This window comes from Chiloscyllium plagiosum, unplaced genomic scaffold (genome assembly GCF_037043375.1).
Source record: "Chiloscyllium plagiosum isolate Xiang-an unplaced genomic scaffold, Cpla_swu_hap1 HiC_scaffold_10, whole genome shotgun sequence".
In the NCBI taxonomy this organism is placed as follows: domain Eukaryota; kingdom Metazoa; phylum Chordata; class Chondrichthyes; order Orectolobiformes; family Hemiscylliidae; genus Chiloscyllium; species Chiloscyllium plagiosum.
The window spans coordinates 78,937,015-78,954,162 of record NW_028270148.1 but is presented as its reverse complement, the minus strand read 5'-3'; the positions used below and the strand labels follow the sequence as shown (position 1 = coordinate 78,954,162).

Genomic DNA, 17,148 nt, shown 5'->3' with positions numbered 1-17,148 from the left:
TGAAACCTATTCAACAACTATTGAAAGTCAAGATACACTGATTCACCTTTGACCACTCTACTGGTCCCATCCTCAAACAAAATTAAGATTTCTCAAGCAAGAATTCACTTTTTGTGAATCCATGCTGACTTGGACTGATTTGGTCACTGCTTTCCAAATACTCTTATTACATTTTTATTGAAAGAAAGATCTTTTATAAAATTACAAAAAAAATTACAACACCAACAACCAAGAGGAAAAGAAAACATATGCATATAACAGAAAAAAAACTATACTCGTGCAAAATCGGCAGATCAAAAAAGGTAAATAAATAAATAAATAAATAAAGAAAGAAAGCAGCTCAGCACAACAAAACATTAGCTGAAAGCCTTAATTATTACACACTAATTTATTCAAAATTCTTCCTTCAAGGACATCAAGTACACTGGATCAGGCAGTCATGGCTACACAAAAGCCCTAGTTAAAATGGTAGATAAATCGAACATCCAAATACTCTGGATAGGGGTGCCATATCTAATAAAAAGGTTTCAATTTTCTGGTGTACCATATTCATAAAAATGTCCAGAGAAATATGTTCCGCAATAAGTCTCTGCCAACCCAATAGATCTAGGGAGTTTCAGAGATCTAACACATTAGGATAGCTTTCCTTGCACAGAAAGTAAGAATATTAAAAAGATTTTTCCATTAAGTGTCCAGAGAGGCTAGGCCCAGGAGAAAAGAGATAGGTCCAGCTTAACATCGGCCCCCAAGATCCTCTGTATAATTCCTGCCACAGCACTCCAGTATGTAAGAAGCAGGCGACAAGACCATAAACAATGAGCGAGTGTACCAATGCTTGTTTTACACTTAGGAAGTAATGAAGATAATCCGACCTTCAATTTCGAGACTGTCTGGGGCCACTGGATCCTATGCAAAATCTTAAGCTGTATGGCATGGGTCCTATTACAGATCAAAATCTTCCTCACATTTTTGCAAATGTCCCTCCATACCTCCATAGAGATCTCAACCTCTAAATTCTCTCTCCCAGACCCCACAAAGCCACTCAAGGTCTTCTGAAAGATCACCCCCCCACCAAACATGATAAACAGTACTAATGAAGATAGTACTTTTAGCATGAAGCACCCTCTTTTCCATAAGAGATCTGCAGGGGTTGGTCAAAAATGTGGTTCCCTTTTGAATAAAATCTCTGACCCTTTTTCAGGTCTCTGCTAGCTAAACCATATTAATGGATTATTTGGTCAAATGACATTATTTCACCTTCAAATAAATTGTCCAAACAGGAGATTCCCCAAGCTGCCCAGAGCATTAATCCAGGATCCATTATCCCTGGCTGAAAACCTGGCATATCAGCTATAGGGGTAAAAAAGGATGTTTTGGATATATTATCCTTCCTCTGCCACATTGCCCTCCAAGCCCTAACAGAATAAATAATTAATCAGATTATGGCAACATTCTGTGACAGTCTTCAATTTATCTAAAAACAGGAGATTGATGAGGGTACATTTTGCCTGGGGGGCCTCAATATCCAGACAAATAAAAGACAACACTCACACAGACAAATAAAATTTCCGAGAACACCTCTGGGACACTCGCACCAACCAACCCAACCGCCCTGTGGCTGAACACTAACTCTCCATCCCACTCCGCCAAGGACATGCAGGTCCTTGGCCTCCTCCATCACCAGACCATGGCAACACGACGCCTGGAGGAAGAGTACCTCATCTTCCGCCTAGGAACCCTCCAACCACAAGGGATGAAGGCAGATTTCTCCAGCTTCCTCCAAATCTTGCTTAATCCTGTGAAGTAAATGGGCAAAATTGGCCTTAAACAACTGATCAAAGAAAGGAGTTACAAAGATGCCTAAAGAAAGAAAACCCTCTGGTGATCATCTGAAGGGGAACTGTGATTCAACTTCCACCTCAGCTATTTTCCGAAGACCCCTTTTGAGAAATGAATCTTCTAACCTGAAAAAGGAGCCAAATACATTGCATCAGATGGGATGCGGAGACCAGCGGACTTGACAAAAAAAATCTGCGTACAGTGAGATCTTATGTGATTTAGATCCTACTTTCAGGGTGGCTATATTAGGATCCCTACGGATCACCTCTGCCAGCGGTACTTTCACATTGGTGATTGAAATGGCGAGAAGGGCAGCCTTGCCAACTGCTCCTACAGATATTAAAATTACTAGACCTCACACCCTTGGTGAGAGCCACTGCCAGAGGATCAGTGTAAATACCCACCTAATAAAAACCTCCTCCAATCCAAATTGTTCAAGGGTATAAAAAAGGTATGACCAGTTTGAATGACTTTTCTGCATCTAAGGAGACCACTGAACCGACTGCTGCTGACAAGCTTGAATTATATTTAGCAATTTCTTGACATAAAAGGCTGTAGATCCTCTCATAAAACCAGTCTGGTTGTCCTTAAGGCAGCACAATTTCCAATCTTAATACAAGAACCTTAGACAAAATTTTAAAATTGGAGTTCAAAAGTGAGATGGGCTTGTAGGAGGCACATTCTTCTGGAGTCTTCCCTTTCTTGAAAAAGAAAGGGATATTAGCCTCTCTCAGGGATAGTGGGAGACGACTGTGAGTATGAGTACATGTTGGTCTCGACAGTACACTCATAAATTCTTTCTAAAACTTGCGAGGGAGAGAGTCAGGGCCAGATGCCTTCCCACTCTGCATCTGTTTAACAGTCTCCTATACCTCTTGTACTGTTAAAGGGGAATTAAGAAAACACTCCTGTTCAGAACTAACACTTGGAAGATCCAGGTTCTTAAAGAAAGACTTCAGTGGAGCCCATCCACCCTCACAACACTCAGACTGGTATAATTTAAAATAGAGTTTCTGAAATGCATTGATCTTTTCAGAGTCACAAGTGACCATCCTAGTCCCATCCCTGATTGAGGTAATGAATTAGGGACCACTCTTTTTCCTGGCTAGATATGCTATATACCTGTCTGGCTGGTCACCATTTTCAAACAGTTTTTGTTTCATGAAGAAAAGTTTCTTCCTTGCTGTCTGTGTAAGCACAGAATTCAAGGTGGACCAAAGAGCCATAGCCATAGCCCGCTGCAGTATAACCACTGATGGTTTGTCAAAATAAGTATTTTCAGCAATCTTTTACTGTGCCTCAAGCAGGCAGCTTTGCTCCCCCTTCTGTTGTTTCTGATTGGCAGAGTAAGAAATGATCATTCTCCCTGTCATACGCCTTAGCTGTCTCCCAAGAATAGACAGGTTACTGGGCGTATCCGAATTGATGGATGAGAATAACTCAAATTCATTAAGGAAATATTCAATGAACTTACTGTCCCTCAGAATAAAGGGATTCATTTGCCAGTGCCAAGAGCCCGCAATATTGCCCTTAACCTCAGTCTCTAAATATACTGCAGAATGTTCCGAAATAGTGATATTTACAATTATACAGGATGTTACCAAATCCAAGGATAGTACAGGGGTTTAGGAAAAGATCAATCCTGGTATGACACTTGTGTGGTTTAGAAAAGAACGTAAAGTCCCTTCCTGTGGGATGGAGACACCTCCAGACATCCACCAATCCCAATTCTGCACACAAGTCCACTAGTTGTTTGCAAGGTTGGTGAAGGTTTGTAGCTCAGGTTGAGGTTTAGGATGTAGGTTTGCTCGCTGAGCTATAGGTTTGATATCCAGACGTTTCATTACCTGGCTAGGTAATATCATCAGCGGCGACCTCCAAGTGAAGCAAAGCTGTTGTCTCCTGCTTTCTATTTATATGTTTGTCCTGGGTGGGGTTCCTGGGGTTTGTGGTGATGTTATTTCCTGTTCATTTTCTGAGGGGTTGATAGATGGTATCAAGATCTATGTGTTTGTTTATGGCGTTGTGATTGGAGTGCCAGGCCTCTAGGAATTCTCTGGCATGTCTTTGCTTAGCCTGTCCCAGTCGAAATGGTGTTTTTTTTAATCTGTGTAGCTGATGTTCATGTATCCTGGTGGCTAACTTTCTTCCTGTTTGTCCTACGTAGTGTTTGTGGCAGTCCTTGCATGGAATTGTGTAGATGATGTTGGTTTTTTCCATGGGTTGTACTGGGTCTTTTAAGTTTGTTAGTTTTTGTTTGAGAGGGTTGGTGGGTTTGTGTGCTACTAGGATTCAGAGGGGTCTTAGTCGTCTGGATATCATTTCTGAAACTTCTTTGATGTATGGTAAGGTGGTTAGGGTTTCTGGCTGTGTTTGGTCTGCTTGTTGTGGTTTGTTCTTGAGGAATCTGCGGACTGTATTTTATTTTCCACTAGTTGTTTAGATTGTGAAGAATGTGTTACGGAGCCTTGAGGCATTCTATCCACCATGGCATCCATGAGGCAATTAAAGTCATCTCCTGTAATAATCTGCCATGGTGCAAGAACCATCAATTTGGAGCATGCGTCCATCAAAAACTTAAGGGGGACAATAAACATTCAAGATACCGTACTTTTTTCCATGTATGAGGCCTTGAAAATCATAAGCCGTCCCTACTCATCTTTAATCTGTCCTAGCAACTTAAATGAAAGATTCCTCCTAATGAGTATGGCCACTCCCCTGTTCCTAATATTGAAGGAACAGAAGTACACCCATGCAAACCCACCCTGTTGCAATTTCAAATGTTCTTTATCATTGAGAGGAGTCTCCTGTAAAAGACTGGAAAGCACCTTTATCTTTCAACTGGCAAATGGATCCCTCTGATATTCCAGGTACACAATTTGAGGATACAATTAACCATGCCCTCTATAACATTATTTCATCTCCAAAAAGGAAGAATTCAACTTATCAACTGCTGAGCATAGACAAAATAAAATCATAAAAACTGAAACTACTACATCTAAACATCCTAACAACCACATATACAAAAAACCCAAGACTAAACCAAACAAAACACTTAAGAAGCACTACCCCCTTCCTACAGGGGGCACTTACATATCCCAAAAATACCTTCATATCTCCTTCCACCTTGAGACACATCCCAGACTCAGGCCGAAAGAAAAGCAGGAAAAAAGTGATTTAAAAAAATCTTAAGGAAATTAAAAGTAGATAGTCTACCCATCCCAAAATATAGATTATCACTCATTAATATCAGAAAAAAAAGTTCAGCATCTTCTTTAAAAAAAAAGGGAAAGAGGAAGGGAAAAAAACCCACTATTGTCCACATCCTTTAACTTATCCGATCTATTTTAAAGTGTTCAAATTTTTTTTTCCACTTCTGAATTGTCAAAAGAACACAGACCCATCATAATTAAAGCAAAGCACCACCGGGTACCTACCTGTGAAAGAGTTGAACCTTGTACCAGGATGACCTCTGCAGGGAGGCTTGGGCACAGGTTTGGTTCAGCTACCTCGTTGATCCTGCCAGTAGCATATGTTTGTCTCAAAGATTAAGCCATGCATGTCTAAATACATATGGCTGGTACAGTGAAACTGGAAATTGCTAATTAAATCAGTTATTATTAAATCAATCATCAATGTACTGGATACCAAGGTCCCTCATAAAAGGTCTTCCTTTTATGAATTACCACACGAGGGCGTTGGTCCGAGCTGGGTCTGCACATCGCAACTCGTTGGGCCCTTTCAACTTTCACTTGGTCTGACACAGCCTCCAGGCCTAGAAATCACGGCAGCCAGATTTCAAAGTAGTTCGCTGGCTGTTCACCTTCTACTCCCTCCAGCAGTCCCACAACATGAACATTCTTCTGCCTACCTCTGTTTTCAAGGTCGTTGACTTGCTCCTGTAAGTGCCTGTTTCTCCAGTAGATGTATTCACTCTTTTGAAGAATCAGATCTCGGTTTCTGAAGCCACAGTCCTCCTTTCAACTTCCTTTTCTTGGTGCCTCTCATTTTCCAGCTGCTCCTCATACCTGTGGAGCACGGCTGTGACTCGATCCAGTCTGGCACGAATCTTCAATCAACCTTCTCTCGCAACTTTGCAAACTCTATAGCTAGGGCCTGGATATTCAACGACTCCAATGGGCTAGTAGAGGGAGCTGCAGCTGCAGCTGCAGCTGCAGAAGTGTTCACCTACTCAAATGAGTGTCCCGTATGCTGGGACTTGCCAGAGCCTTTATGTTTTGTCATGTTTCTTTATTAAAGTGGACTTTATAACAGAATTTGTATAAGTTCCAAGTTCAAAAGCTCTTTAAAACACCAAAGTTTCATAGAAGTAATTTAATTGGGGAGGAGAGAGTGCTACTTTGCCTGAACGGAGATACAGAGCTTAGCAAAGCTCTGTATTCCTACAATTCCCCATTTCTCACTTCCTCCTTTTCCAAAAAAAGAAGGGAGTTACATTAGTTACTCTTCAGTCCATTGGAACTCTTCCAGAATCTATAAAATGCTGGAAAGTGATCACTATTTCTAGGGCCACTTCCTGAAGTACTCTGGGATGCTGAGCATCAGACCCTGGAGACTGACAGCTTTAAGCCCATGAACTTGCCCAATACCATTTCCTAACTAATAGGGCTTTCTTCAGTTCCTCCGTCATGCTTGATGCTCTGCTCCCTAGCATTTCTGGAAGGTTATTTGTGTCCTCCTTGGTGATGACAAATCCAAAGAACAATTTCAACATGTTTGCCATCTCTTGTTAATTATGAATTCATCGGATTCTAATTGTAAGGGACCCAAATTTGTCTCCAGTCCTTTTCTATTCCATAGATGTATAAATTTTTGTTTTTTTTACAAGTTTAGTCTCATTCTATTTTCCCCTTCTGATTTAAACTTTTTATCCTCCTCTGCTGAATTGAAAATTTTTCCCAGTTCCTCAGGTTTGCTGCTTTTTCGGACAAAATGATATGCTTCCTCTTTGGCATTAACAGTATCCCCAATTTCCCTATGGTTGAGTCACCTTCCCTACTTTACCATTACACCAGACAGGGATGTACAGTTGTTGAAGTTCATCCATGTGTTCTTTAAATGTCTGCCATTGCCTTTCCACTGTCAACTCCTTAAGCATCCTTGGCCAGCTTATACTAGCTAATGCGTGCCTCATACCATCAAAGTTAGCTTTAAGTTCAGGACCCTAGTGTCAGATGTAACTGTGTCACTGTCTACCTTAAATGAAGGATTCTACCATATTATGATCACTTTTCCCCACAGGATCATGCACCACAAGATTGCTAATTAATCCTCTCTCATTACACAATACCCAATCTAGGACGACCTGCTCTCTAGTTGGTCCCTTGACAAATTTGTCAAGGAAACAATCCCTCATTTTCCAGGGAATCCTCCTCCATTGCCTTGCTATCCATTTGGTTAGTCCAACTAATTTGTAGATTGAAGTCACCAATCATAACTGCTATACCCATACTGCATACATCTATAATTTTCTGTTTGATGCCATCCCCAACCTCATAACAACCGTTTGGTGGTCTGTACACAACTCCCACTAATAATTTATTTTCCCCTTGCTATTCCACAGCTCCACCCACAGACTCTACATTGTCCAGGCTAATATCCTTCCATATTATTGTGTTCATCTCTTCCTTAACCAGTAATGCTGCCCCATATCTCTTTGCTTTCATCTTTCCTGAAGATTGAATATCCTTGTATATCGAGTTCCCACCTTGGACACCCTCAAGCCAGGTCTCTGTGATCCCAATTACATCAAATGCATTAATAACTGTTTGTACAATTAATTTATCCATTTTATTACAAATGCTCCCTGCATTGAGACACAGAGCCTTCAGGCTCATTTTTTATTTTGACATTTCTGACTTTAAAATCAAAAAGGACAACATTTTACAAAGACTAAAGGGATATATAAAGAGAAAATATCAAAACAGGCAGCACTACCAAAGTGATTTTCATGATGTTATTCCACAGACAGATGATGGTTTCTTTGTTGAATTTTCTGAAGATGTTAATTTTCAGCTCACTCACACAAGGTCAATAAACTTAGTTTCAAATCTCTGAACTTCTAAAGCTGATAAAAGGGAAGGGAGGGTTAGGCTGGGATCTTTCAAATCCTCATGCTGTAGCATCAACAACCAAATTCCTCTTCAGAGGATACAGCCCAATTCTCAATTTAAACTCTTGCCTCTCCCTGTCCAACTGATCATCTCTTGATGAGGTCTCACTTATCATTCAATAAGCCTTCTGTTTGAGCATAACATCTTTCCCAGACTTGCTGGAACTAATTTCCAGTTACTGACGTCATTAATGCCAAACATCTAATTAAATATACTGCTCTCCCCTGCTGTTGAAGCATTTGTGGAATCCTTTTTAAAATTAAGAACCAACCTGCAATTAATTTCCAGGCCTGACCTCACTACACAAGAAAACTCTTTCTTCCCCCTCACGTTTTTAAACACAAGCTACTGCACATTGTCCAAAGGTCATTTTCAACTTTCAGTTCTCAACTCCATAAAATTGATAAATGAAAACAAAAAATAAAAAATGAAAAATCTAACAAATGTAATTCCCTATTCTGCATCAGACTTTCAAGTCATTTTTGATTTCTTCAGTTCTGCACGTAAGAGACTACTTGCACATTGTAATCATACAAAAAAAATCCTCAGTACAATCTGAATAATTCTATTTTTACAGAATTATTTATGGTGTAATTTTTGTATTGGTTGGTCTGTGGAGTAGTAACCAGTTAAAAATGACAGCACTTTTTTTCTGTCAATAGGTGTGTGATCGGTTCTCAAGTAAGGAACAGGTTACATTGAGGAATAAGTGACAGTGTTTGGTTCTTCCCAGCTCAGGAGCAATCTCTGTTGTCTGCAGTCAAGTTACACTAAATTTGAAGAAAACATTTTTTAAAAAAACTGTTGTTGCATGCTGTCACTTTTAATTAATGAGTCAGAGTCATTAATAAGAGAACCAGCTACTTTGTCTCTTATGATCTGGAGAGAGGCAACTGAAGCAACATCTGGCCAACAGAAAAATAACCTCAATGACAGTACCTGGGAACAAAGACTACTGAACAGTCTTTCCAATTCTTCCCTTCTTTCCACAATCTATTTTACTCTGTCTGTGTGTTCAAAGGGGAGTGTAAAAGATTAGAATTTTAAAATATTAAAAACCAACAGTTTATAACTTTTTACATGTAGCTAGTCAAAATATTTATTCTTGGTCAGCATAATTTTCTGATTCAGTATGTGGATGTACCTACTGGAGAAGATGCAAAACTTGACCTACTCTTGGGAAATAAGGCAGGGCAGGTGACTGAGGTGTCAATGGGGGAGCATTTTGGGGCCAGTGACCATAATTCTATTCATTTTAAAGTAGTGATGGAAAAGGATAGACCAGATCTAAAAGTTGAAGTTCTGAATTGGAAAAAGGCCAATTTTGATGGTATTAGGCAAGAACTTTCGAAAGCTGATTGGAGGCAGATGTTCGCAGGTAAAGGGACGGCTGGAAAATGGGAAGTCTTCAGGAATGAGATAACAAGAATCCAGAGAAAGTATATTCCTGTCAGAGTGAAAGGGAATGCTGGATGACTAAAGAAATTGAGGGTTTGGTTAAGAAAAAGAAGGAAACATTTCAGGTATAGACAGGATAGATTGAATGAATCCTTAGAAGAGTATAAAGAAAGTAGAAGTATACTTAAGAGAGAAATTAGGAGGGCAAAATGGGGACATGAGATAGCTTTGGCAAATAGAAGGAGAATCCAAAGGGTTTTTACAAATATATTAAGGACAAAAGGGTAACTAGGGAGAGAATAGGGCCCCTCAAAGATCAGCAAGGCGGCCTTTGTGTGGAGCCACAGAAAATGGGGGAGATACTAAATGAATATTTTGCATCAGTATTTACTGTGGAAAAGGATATGGAAGATGTAGACTGTAGGGAAATAGATGGTGACATCTTGCAAAATGTCCAGATTACACAGGAGGAAGTGCTGGATGTCTTGAAACGGTTAAAAGTGAATAAATTCCCCAGGACCTGCTCAGGTGTACCCAAGAACTCTGTGGGAAGCTACAGAAGTGATTGCTGGGCCTCTTGCTGAGATATTTGTATCATCGTTAGTCACAGGTGAGGTGCCAAAAGACTGGAAGTTGGCAAAAGTGGTTCCATTGTTTAAGAAGGGCGGTAAAGACAAGCCAGGGAACTATAGACCAGTGAGCCTGACCTCAGTAGTGGGCAAGTTGTTGGAGGGAATCCTGAGGGACAGGATGTACATGTATTTGGAAAGGCAAGGACTGATTCAGGATAGTCAACATGGCTTTGTGCGTGGGAAATCATGTCTTACAAACATGATTGAGTTTTTTGAAGAAGTAACAAAGAAGATTGATGAGGGCAGAGCAGTAGATGTGATCTATATGGACTTCAGTAAGGCATTCGACAAGGTTCACCATGGGAGACTGATTAGCAAAGTTAGATCTCATGGAATACAGAGAGAACTAGCCATTTGGATACAGAACTGGCTCAAAGGAATAAGACAGAGGGTGGTAGTGGAGGATTGTTTTTCAGACTGGAGGCCTGTGACCAGTGGAGTGCCACAAGGATCGGTGCTGGGTCCTCTACTTTTTGTCATTTACATAAATGATTTGGATGCGAGCATAAGAGGTACAGTTAGTAAGTTTGCAGATGACACCAAAATTGGATGTGTAGTGGACAGCGAAGAGGGTTACCTCAGATTAAAACAGGATCTGGACCAGATGGGCTGAGAAGTGGCAGATGGAGTTTAATTCAGATAAATGAGAGGTGCTGCATTTTGGGAAAGCAAATCTTAGCAGGACTTATACACTTAGTGGTAAGTTCCTAGGGAGTGTTGCTGAACAAAGAGACCTTGGACTGCAGGTTCACAGCTCCTTGAAAGTGGAGTGTTAGGTAGATAGGATAGTGAGGAGGGTGTTTGGTATGCTTTCCTTTATTGGTCAGAGTATTGAGTACAGGAGTTGGGAGGTCATGTTGCAGCTGTACAGGACATTGGTTAGGCCACTGTTGGAATATTGCGTGCAATTCTGGTCTCCTTCCTTTCGGAAAGATGTTGTGAAACTTGAAAGGGTTCAGAAAAGATTTACAAAGATGTTGCCAGGGTTGGAGGATCTGAGCTAAAGGGAGAGGCTGAACAGGCTGGGACTGTTTTCCCTGGAGCGTCAGAGGCTGAGGGGTGACCTTATAGAGGTTTAAAAAATTATGAAGGGAATGGATAGGATAAATAGGCAAAGTATTTTCTCTGGGGTCAGGGAATCCAGAACTAGAGGGCATAGGTTTAGGGTGAGAGGGGAAAGATATAAAAGAAGACCTAAGGGGCAACTTTTTCACGCAGAGGGTGGTACATGTATGGAATGAGCTGCAAGAGGAAGTGGTGGATGCTGGTACAATTGCAACATTTAAGAGTCATTTGGATGGGTATATGAACAGGAAGGGTTTGGAGGGATATGGGCCGGGTGCTGGCAGGTGGGACGAGATTGGGTTGGGATATCTGGTTGGCATGGACAAGTTGGACCGAAGGGTCTGTTTCCATGGTGTACATCTCTATGACTATGACTCGATATCAATCTGGGTCTGAAAGTCAATAAATTGGGGAACTTCCGTGATGACTCTGGCAATAGTGCAGCGATTTCAGTACGCTATCCCATTAGGATGTAACAGTGGTTAATCCTTGCAGCATAGGACATTACCACTTAAAGAGTCAAAAATAAGGAGCACTTTTCTAACTCTTTGACTTTAGTATTTAAGTTGAAAATACAACTCCTAATTGTGCAATTGCAGTTCACAAATTTAGGACCAGAATATCAGCAGATTTGTTTGACTTATTCAGTGCAAAAGCAAAACACTGCAGAAGTTGTAAATCTGTAACAAATACTAAAAACTCTGAACAGGACTATAGAGAAAAGAGCTAATGATTCAGGTTAAGCACCACAGAGTTAGAGTCATAGGTTTATACAATATGGAAACAAATCTTTTCAGTCCAACTTGTCTATGCTGACCAAATATCCTAAATAAATCTAGTCCCATATTCCTCTAAACCCATCCTATTCATATACTCATCCAGATGCCTTTTAAATGTTGTTGTACCAGCTTCCCCCATTTCCTCTGGCAGCTCATTCCATGTATGCACCATCCTCAGAGGAAAAATTGCACCTCCAATCCCTATCTAAAATCTTTTCCCTCTTACATTAAATCTATGCCCTCTAGTTTTGGACTCCCTTGCCCTGGAGAAAAGACCTTGTTTATTCAACCTATCCATGTACCTCATGATTTTATGAACCTCAGCCTCCAACACTCCAGGGTAGGTAGCCCCAACCTATTCAGCCTCCCCCAGTAGCTCAAATCCTCCAACCCTGATATCATCCTTATAAATCTTTTCTGAACCTTTTCAAGTTTCACATCCTTCCTATAGCAGGGAAACTTGAAATACTTTGTGCAATTCCAAAGTGGCTTAATCCATGTCCTGTACAGCCCCAACAAGACCTCCCAACTCCTATACTCCATGCACCCCAACCAATAAAGGCAAGCATACCAAATGGGGTGTTCACTATCCAGTCTATCCGACCATTCCATTTTAAAGGAACTGTGAACCCACACTCCAAGGACTCTTTGTTCAGCAATAGATCCTAGGACCTTACCATTAAGAGTATAACTCTTGCCCTAATTTGCTTTCCAAAATGTAGCACTTCCCATTTATCTAAACTAATGTGCCACTCCTCGGTCCAATGGTCCATCTAATTAAGGCCCCTTGCATTCTGTGGTAACTATCTTTGCTCTGACGACTTTGACCCAGCTCAACCAAGTAAGCATTTCCAACATTTTCTCCATATATTTTAGATAAATAACGATAACTGGTAAGCTTGCAGTGAATTACGTATTAATTTAAATTTATTCAGACAAACAATAAGTGAATTGCCTTTATTTGTATTCCTATTCATTTTTGTTCACGTCAGCTTTTCTATAGCAAAGGACCTGAAACGACAATGCTAAACTGCAGGTGGCAAACCGTACGCCACTTACGTGATTGATCTACTTAATCACGTTACCCAGTGCAGCGTGACATTGAACGGCGGTCTACGTGTGTTGAAGACTGAAGTACAGAATAATATTGGAGTCTAGGTTCAGAGGCGTTTCGAAGGAGTAGACCGATGGTGGAAGTGCTGACGCTATTTCCCCTACCCTAACATAGATTTTTCATACGGCAAGGGGCTTGCGGAGGCGCGCGCAACCTTCCACGGCTTTCGGATCGCGTCGCCGAAGCTCGAGTCAAGCGAATGGACCTGGTGTAACGGTTGAGGCAAGCCTGGGCCATACGACTGGCGGCCTCCATGTCACACGCTTGCGTTGCATTTTGTTCGGGTTGAGGAACAGGAGTTTCAGTTTGGATAACTGTCCGCTCCTTCACACACCCCGCCCCAGCAAATTTACAAATTTCTCACCACTCCCCAGGGCCTTGCCGGTGCCTTTCCAACACTACAGGAGCGGCTGGACCTGATGCGCGGAACGCACTGGTTAGGCTTGTATTGATTTGCAGTTGCGGCCTCAGCAGGATGTTCGCAGCGGTGGAGCAGGGCTTGGTGCTGTGCAGCGATTCCAATATTCTCTGTATGTCTTGGAAGGGCCGCGTACCCAAGAGCGAAAAGGAAAAGCCTGTTTGTCGCCGACGGTGTTACGAGGAAGGCTGGCTAGCGATTGGTAATGGGAGAGGGGTGGTCGGCGTTACTTTCACTGCTAGTCATTGCAAGAGAGAGCGTAATACACCGCAGAGGATCAACTTTAACCTGCGAGGCCACAACAGCGAGGTGAGACTTTAAAGAAGTGCAGTCTTTCTTTGGCGACTGCTATTGGACAGTACTTAGTCAAAATAATAGTAACTGCTTGAGATCTTATCTAAACCGCCATCATGGTGCAGGACCAATGCATTGACTCAGCTGATGAAAGGACATTGAAAGCTAGAGTGGTATTTCAAATATTAAAAAATATTTTAGGTGCCATTTCAGATGCACGTTTCTTTATTTGCAGGACAACAACTTTAATTTACTTAAGGATTTGTTTGTCCTATGACTTCACTGTGAAATAGAGGAATTTGAATTAATGGCAAAATTAAATTTGAACGTTTTGCTATATTCCTCCTCCAGTTTCCCAAGGTAAGTGGTGTCAAATTCTTTGGAGGAGATATATGTAAGGTTGAACCATAAGGCGTTCTAGACTTATGTGAGGAACAAGAGGATGGCCAGAGTGAAGGTTGGGCCGATCAGGGATAGTGGAGGGAACTTGCGCCTCTAGTTGGAGGAAGTAGGAAAGCTTGTTATGAATACTTTGCTTCAGTATTCGCTACTGAGAGGAACTTTGATGTTCTTGAGGATAGTGTGAAACAGGTTGATGGTAGGAAGGAGAATGGGCTGAAATTTTGAAAAACATAAGGATAGATAAATCCCCTGGGCCAGACAGGATGTACCCTCGGTTACTACAGGATGCGAGAGAAGAGATTTGAGCCTTTAGCTATGATCTTTGCATCCTCGCTGTTCACAGGAATGGTGCTGGATGATTGCAGGGTGGCAAATGCTATTCCCTTGTTCAAGAAAGGGAATAGGGATGATCTTGGGAATTATAGACAAGTCAGTCTTATGTCAGTGATGGATAAGATATTGGAGACAATTGAAAGACAGGATATATGATTACTTGGAAAACTATAGTTTGATTAGCAATAGTAAGTATGACTTTGTGAGGGGCAGATCATGTCTCTCAAACTTTATTGAATTCTTTGAGGATGTGACAAAACAGATCGGTGAAGATAGAGCAGTGAATGTGGTGTACATGGATTTCAGTATGTCGTTTTATAAGGGTCCCCATGTAGGCTCATTCAAAGTAAAGAGGCATGGGATAAAAGGAAATCTGGCTGTCTGCATATAGAATTGGCTGGCTGAAAGAAGATAGGGTGATGATAGATGGAAAGTATTCAGCCTGGAGCTCTGTGACCAGTGGTATTCTGCAGGGATTTGTTCTGGGACCTCTGCCTTTTGTGATATTTATAAATGACTTGGATGAGGAAGAAGGAGGGTAGGTTAGTATGGTTGCCGATGACATGATAGTTAGTGGAGTTGCGGATAGTGTGGAGGGTTGTTGTAGGTTGCAGTGGGACATTGACAGGATGCAGAACTGGGCTGATAAGTGGCTGATGGAGTTCAACCTGGAAAAGTGTGAAGTAATTCACTTTGGAAGGTCAAATTTGAATGCAGAATACAGGGTTAAAGGCAGAATTCTTAGTAATGTGGAGGAAGAGAGGGATCTTAGGGTCCATTTCCTAGATCCCTCAAAGTTGCCACCCAAGTTGAAAGGGTTGTCAGGAAGGTATATGGTGTGTTGGCTTTCATTAGTAAGGGGGGGTTGAGTTTAAGAGCCACGAGGTTATGCTTCAGCTCATACGAGTCCAGGTTAAACCACACTTGGAATGTAGTGTTCAATTCTGGCCACCTCATAGGAAAGATGTGGAAGCTTGAGAGAGTGTGCCGAGGAGATTTACCATAATGCATCCTGGACTGGAGGGAATGTCTTATGAAGAAAAGATGAGGGAGCGAGGCCTTATCTCACTGGAGCAAAGAAGGATGAGAGGTGACTTGATAGAGCTGTAGAAGATGTTGAGAGGCATAGTCTCTGGCTACCCATTGTATCTTTTTTTCCATGGTGGAAATGGCAGTTGTGAGGGGGCCTAATTTTAAGATGATTGGAGGAAGGTTTAGGGGAGATGTTAGAGGCAGGTTCTTTACACAGAGAGTGGTGGATGCAAAAATGCATTGCCAGTAGTGGTAGTGGAGTCCGATACATTGATGGGATAGGCAAATTAAGGGTTTGTGGGTTAGTTTGATTTTAAAGTAGGATAAGAGACCGTCATAGCATCGAGGGCTAAAGGGCCTGTACTGTGCTATGTTCTATGATACTCATTTGGAGCAGAACTCTTCTTCCCCCCCCCCCCCCCCCCCCCCACCCCCCAAAAAAAAAATTGAATGCCAATGGAAGTTTTGTCCTGATTGAGACATTTCTCCTTCAAGCAATATCAGTATTTGCTGTAGAACCTTTGCTGGCTGTGGTTTTCTATATGATGGTGTTTTTATCATAAGCCTGCAATAATTGTTAACCTTTCAGTAAGCTCATTTATACAAAGTACAGTTGCTGAAAGTGAATTTAATGTTGAGTTTGATCAGGTAGCATCTTAAAAGGCTAAAGTTTTGCTTTTAGCCTGTTTGGATTTTTGTCATCTAATGCACCTTTTGACATCACTCTAAGTAACTATATAGCAGGAAATAGGAGAGTTACAGAATAACTGAAAGCTTCCTGTGGCTACAGTTGACTGCGATGTGACCAAGTTAATGTGACATTGGATAATAGCTACGATCTGATCAGCCTCTTTTAAAGTGTCAATGTGTGATTGTTTGTATGAAAATAAAACCTTTTTTGTATTAACACATTGCTCTGGTTGTGCCTTTCTGAATGTTAAAAGGATTGATTTGGTTTTATGATGTAGCTGTTGTAAATGCTGTTAGAAATTTGTCTTCTGGCTATGAATTAAGATTGCTTGACATTTTATTTTGGTATAAATTGAAGATGTACACAAGGTAATCAATGATGTTCCCCAGCAAACTGTCTCAGCTTCTTGTAAGTTTAATTCGTAACAAATCATGTCAGTTATCAAAGTTTTCAGGGGATGCCAAGTTAGGGTGCACAGTAAACTGTAAAAGTGTGGAGCAAGAGTTAACAATGTAAAAGACTAAGTGAACAGACAGACCTATAGCAGATGAAGTTAGATTTTGAAAAGTGTGGACTCATTTACCTTAGATTTGGGAAAGAGACAAGGTGTTCAGGAGCAAAATGATTGAGATGTCCATGTGCCCCAATCCAAATACTGCACAATAGCTTGAGACTGGACTGGAGAACATAATTTATGCTTCTGGTCATGAGACATACGTTAATCATGCATTCAGTTTTGGGCACCAAACTGAAATGTTTTGGTATATATTTTTAATTGGTCTATTGAAGTGTGTTAGGACAAACTTCTGAAGCAGGTGGGACTTAAACTTAGGCTTTCTGGACTAGATGTAGGAACACTAGATGTGGGCGGCATGGTGGCACAGTGGTTAGCACTGCTGCCTCACAGCGCCAGAGATCCGGGTTCAATTCCCGCCTCAGGCGACTGACTGTGTGGAGTTTGCATGTTCTCCCCGTGTCTGCGTGGGTTTCTTCTGGGTGCTCCGGTTTCCTCCCACA

The 17,148-nt window shown here is 41.3% G+C and overlaps 1 protein-coding gene across 2 annotated transcripts in view; it reads left to right on the top strand.

Moving 5' to 3' along the window:
- Window positions 1-12,940: 12,940 nt before the first annotated feature.
- Window positions 12,941-17,148, top strand: part of tulp4a (TUB like protein 4a) — a 392,269-nt gene continuing 388,061 nt past the window's right edge. For both annotated transcript variants that reach the window (XM_087991477.1, XM_087991476.1), the window contains exon 1: window positions 12,941-13,688. In XM_087991477.1, coding sequence (XP_087847603.1) covers window positions 13,437-13,688 — 252 coding nt within the window. In that variant the 5' untranslated portion in view covers window positions 12,941-13,436. The remainder of the gene's footprint in view (window positions 13,689-17,148) is intronic.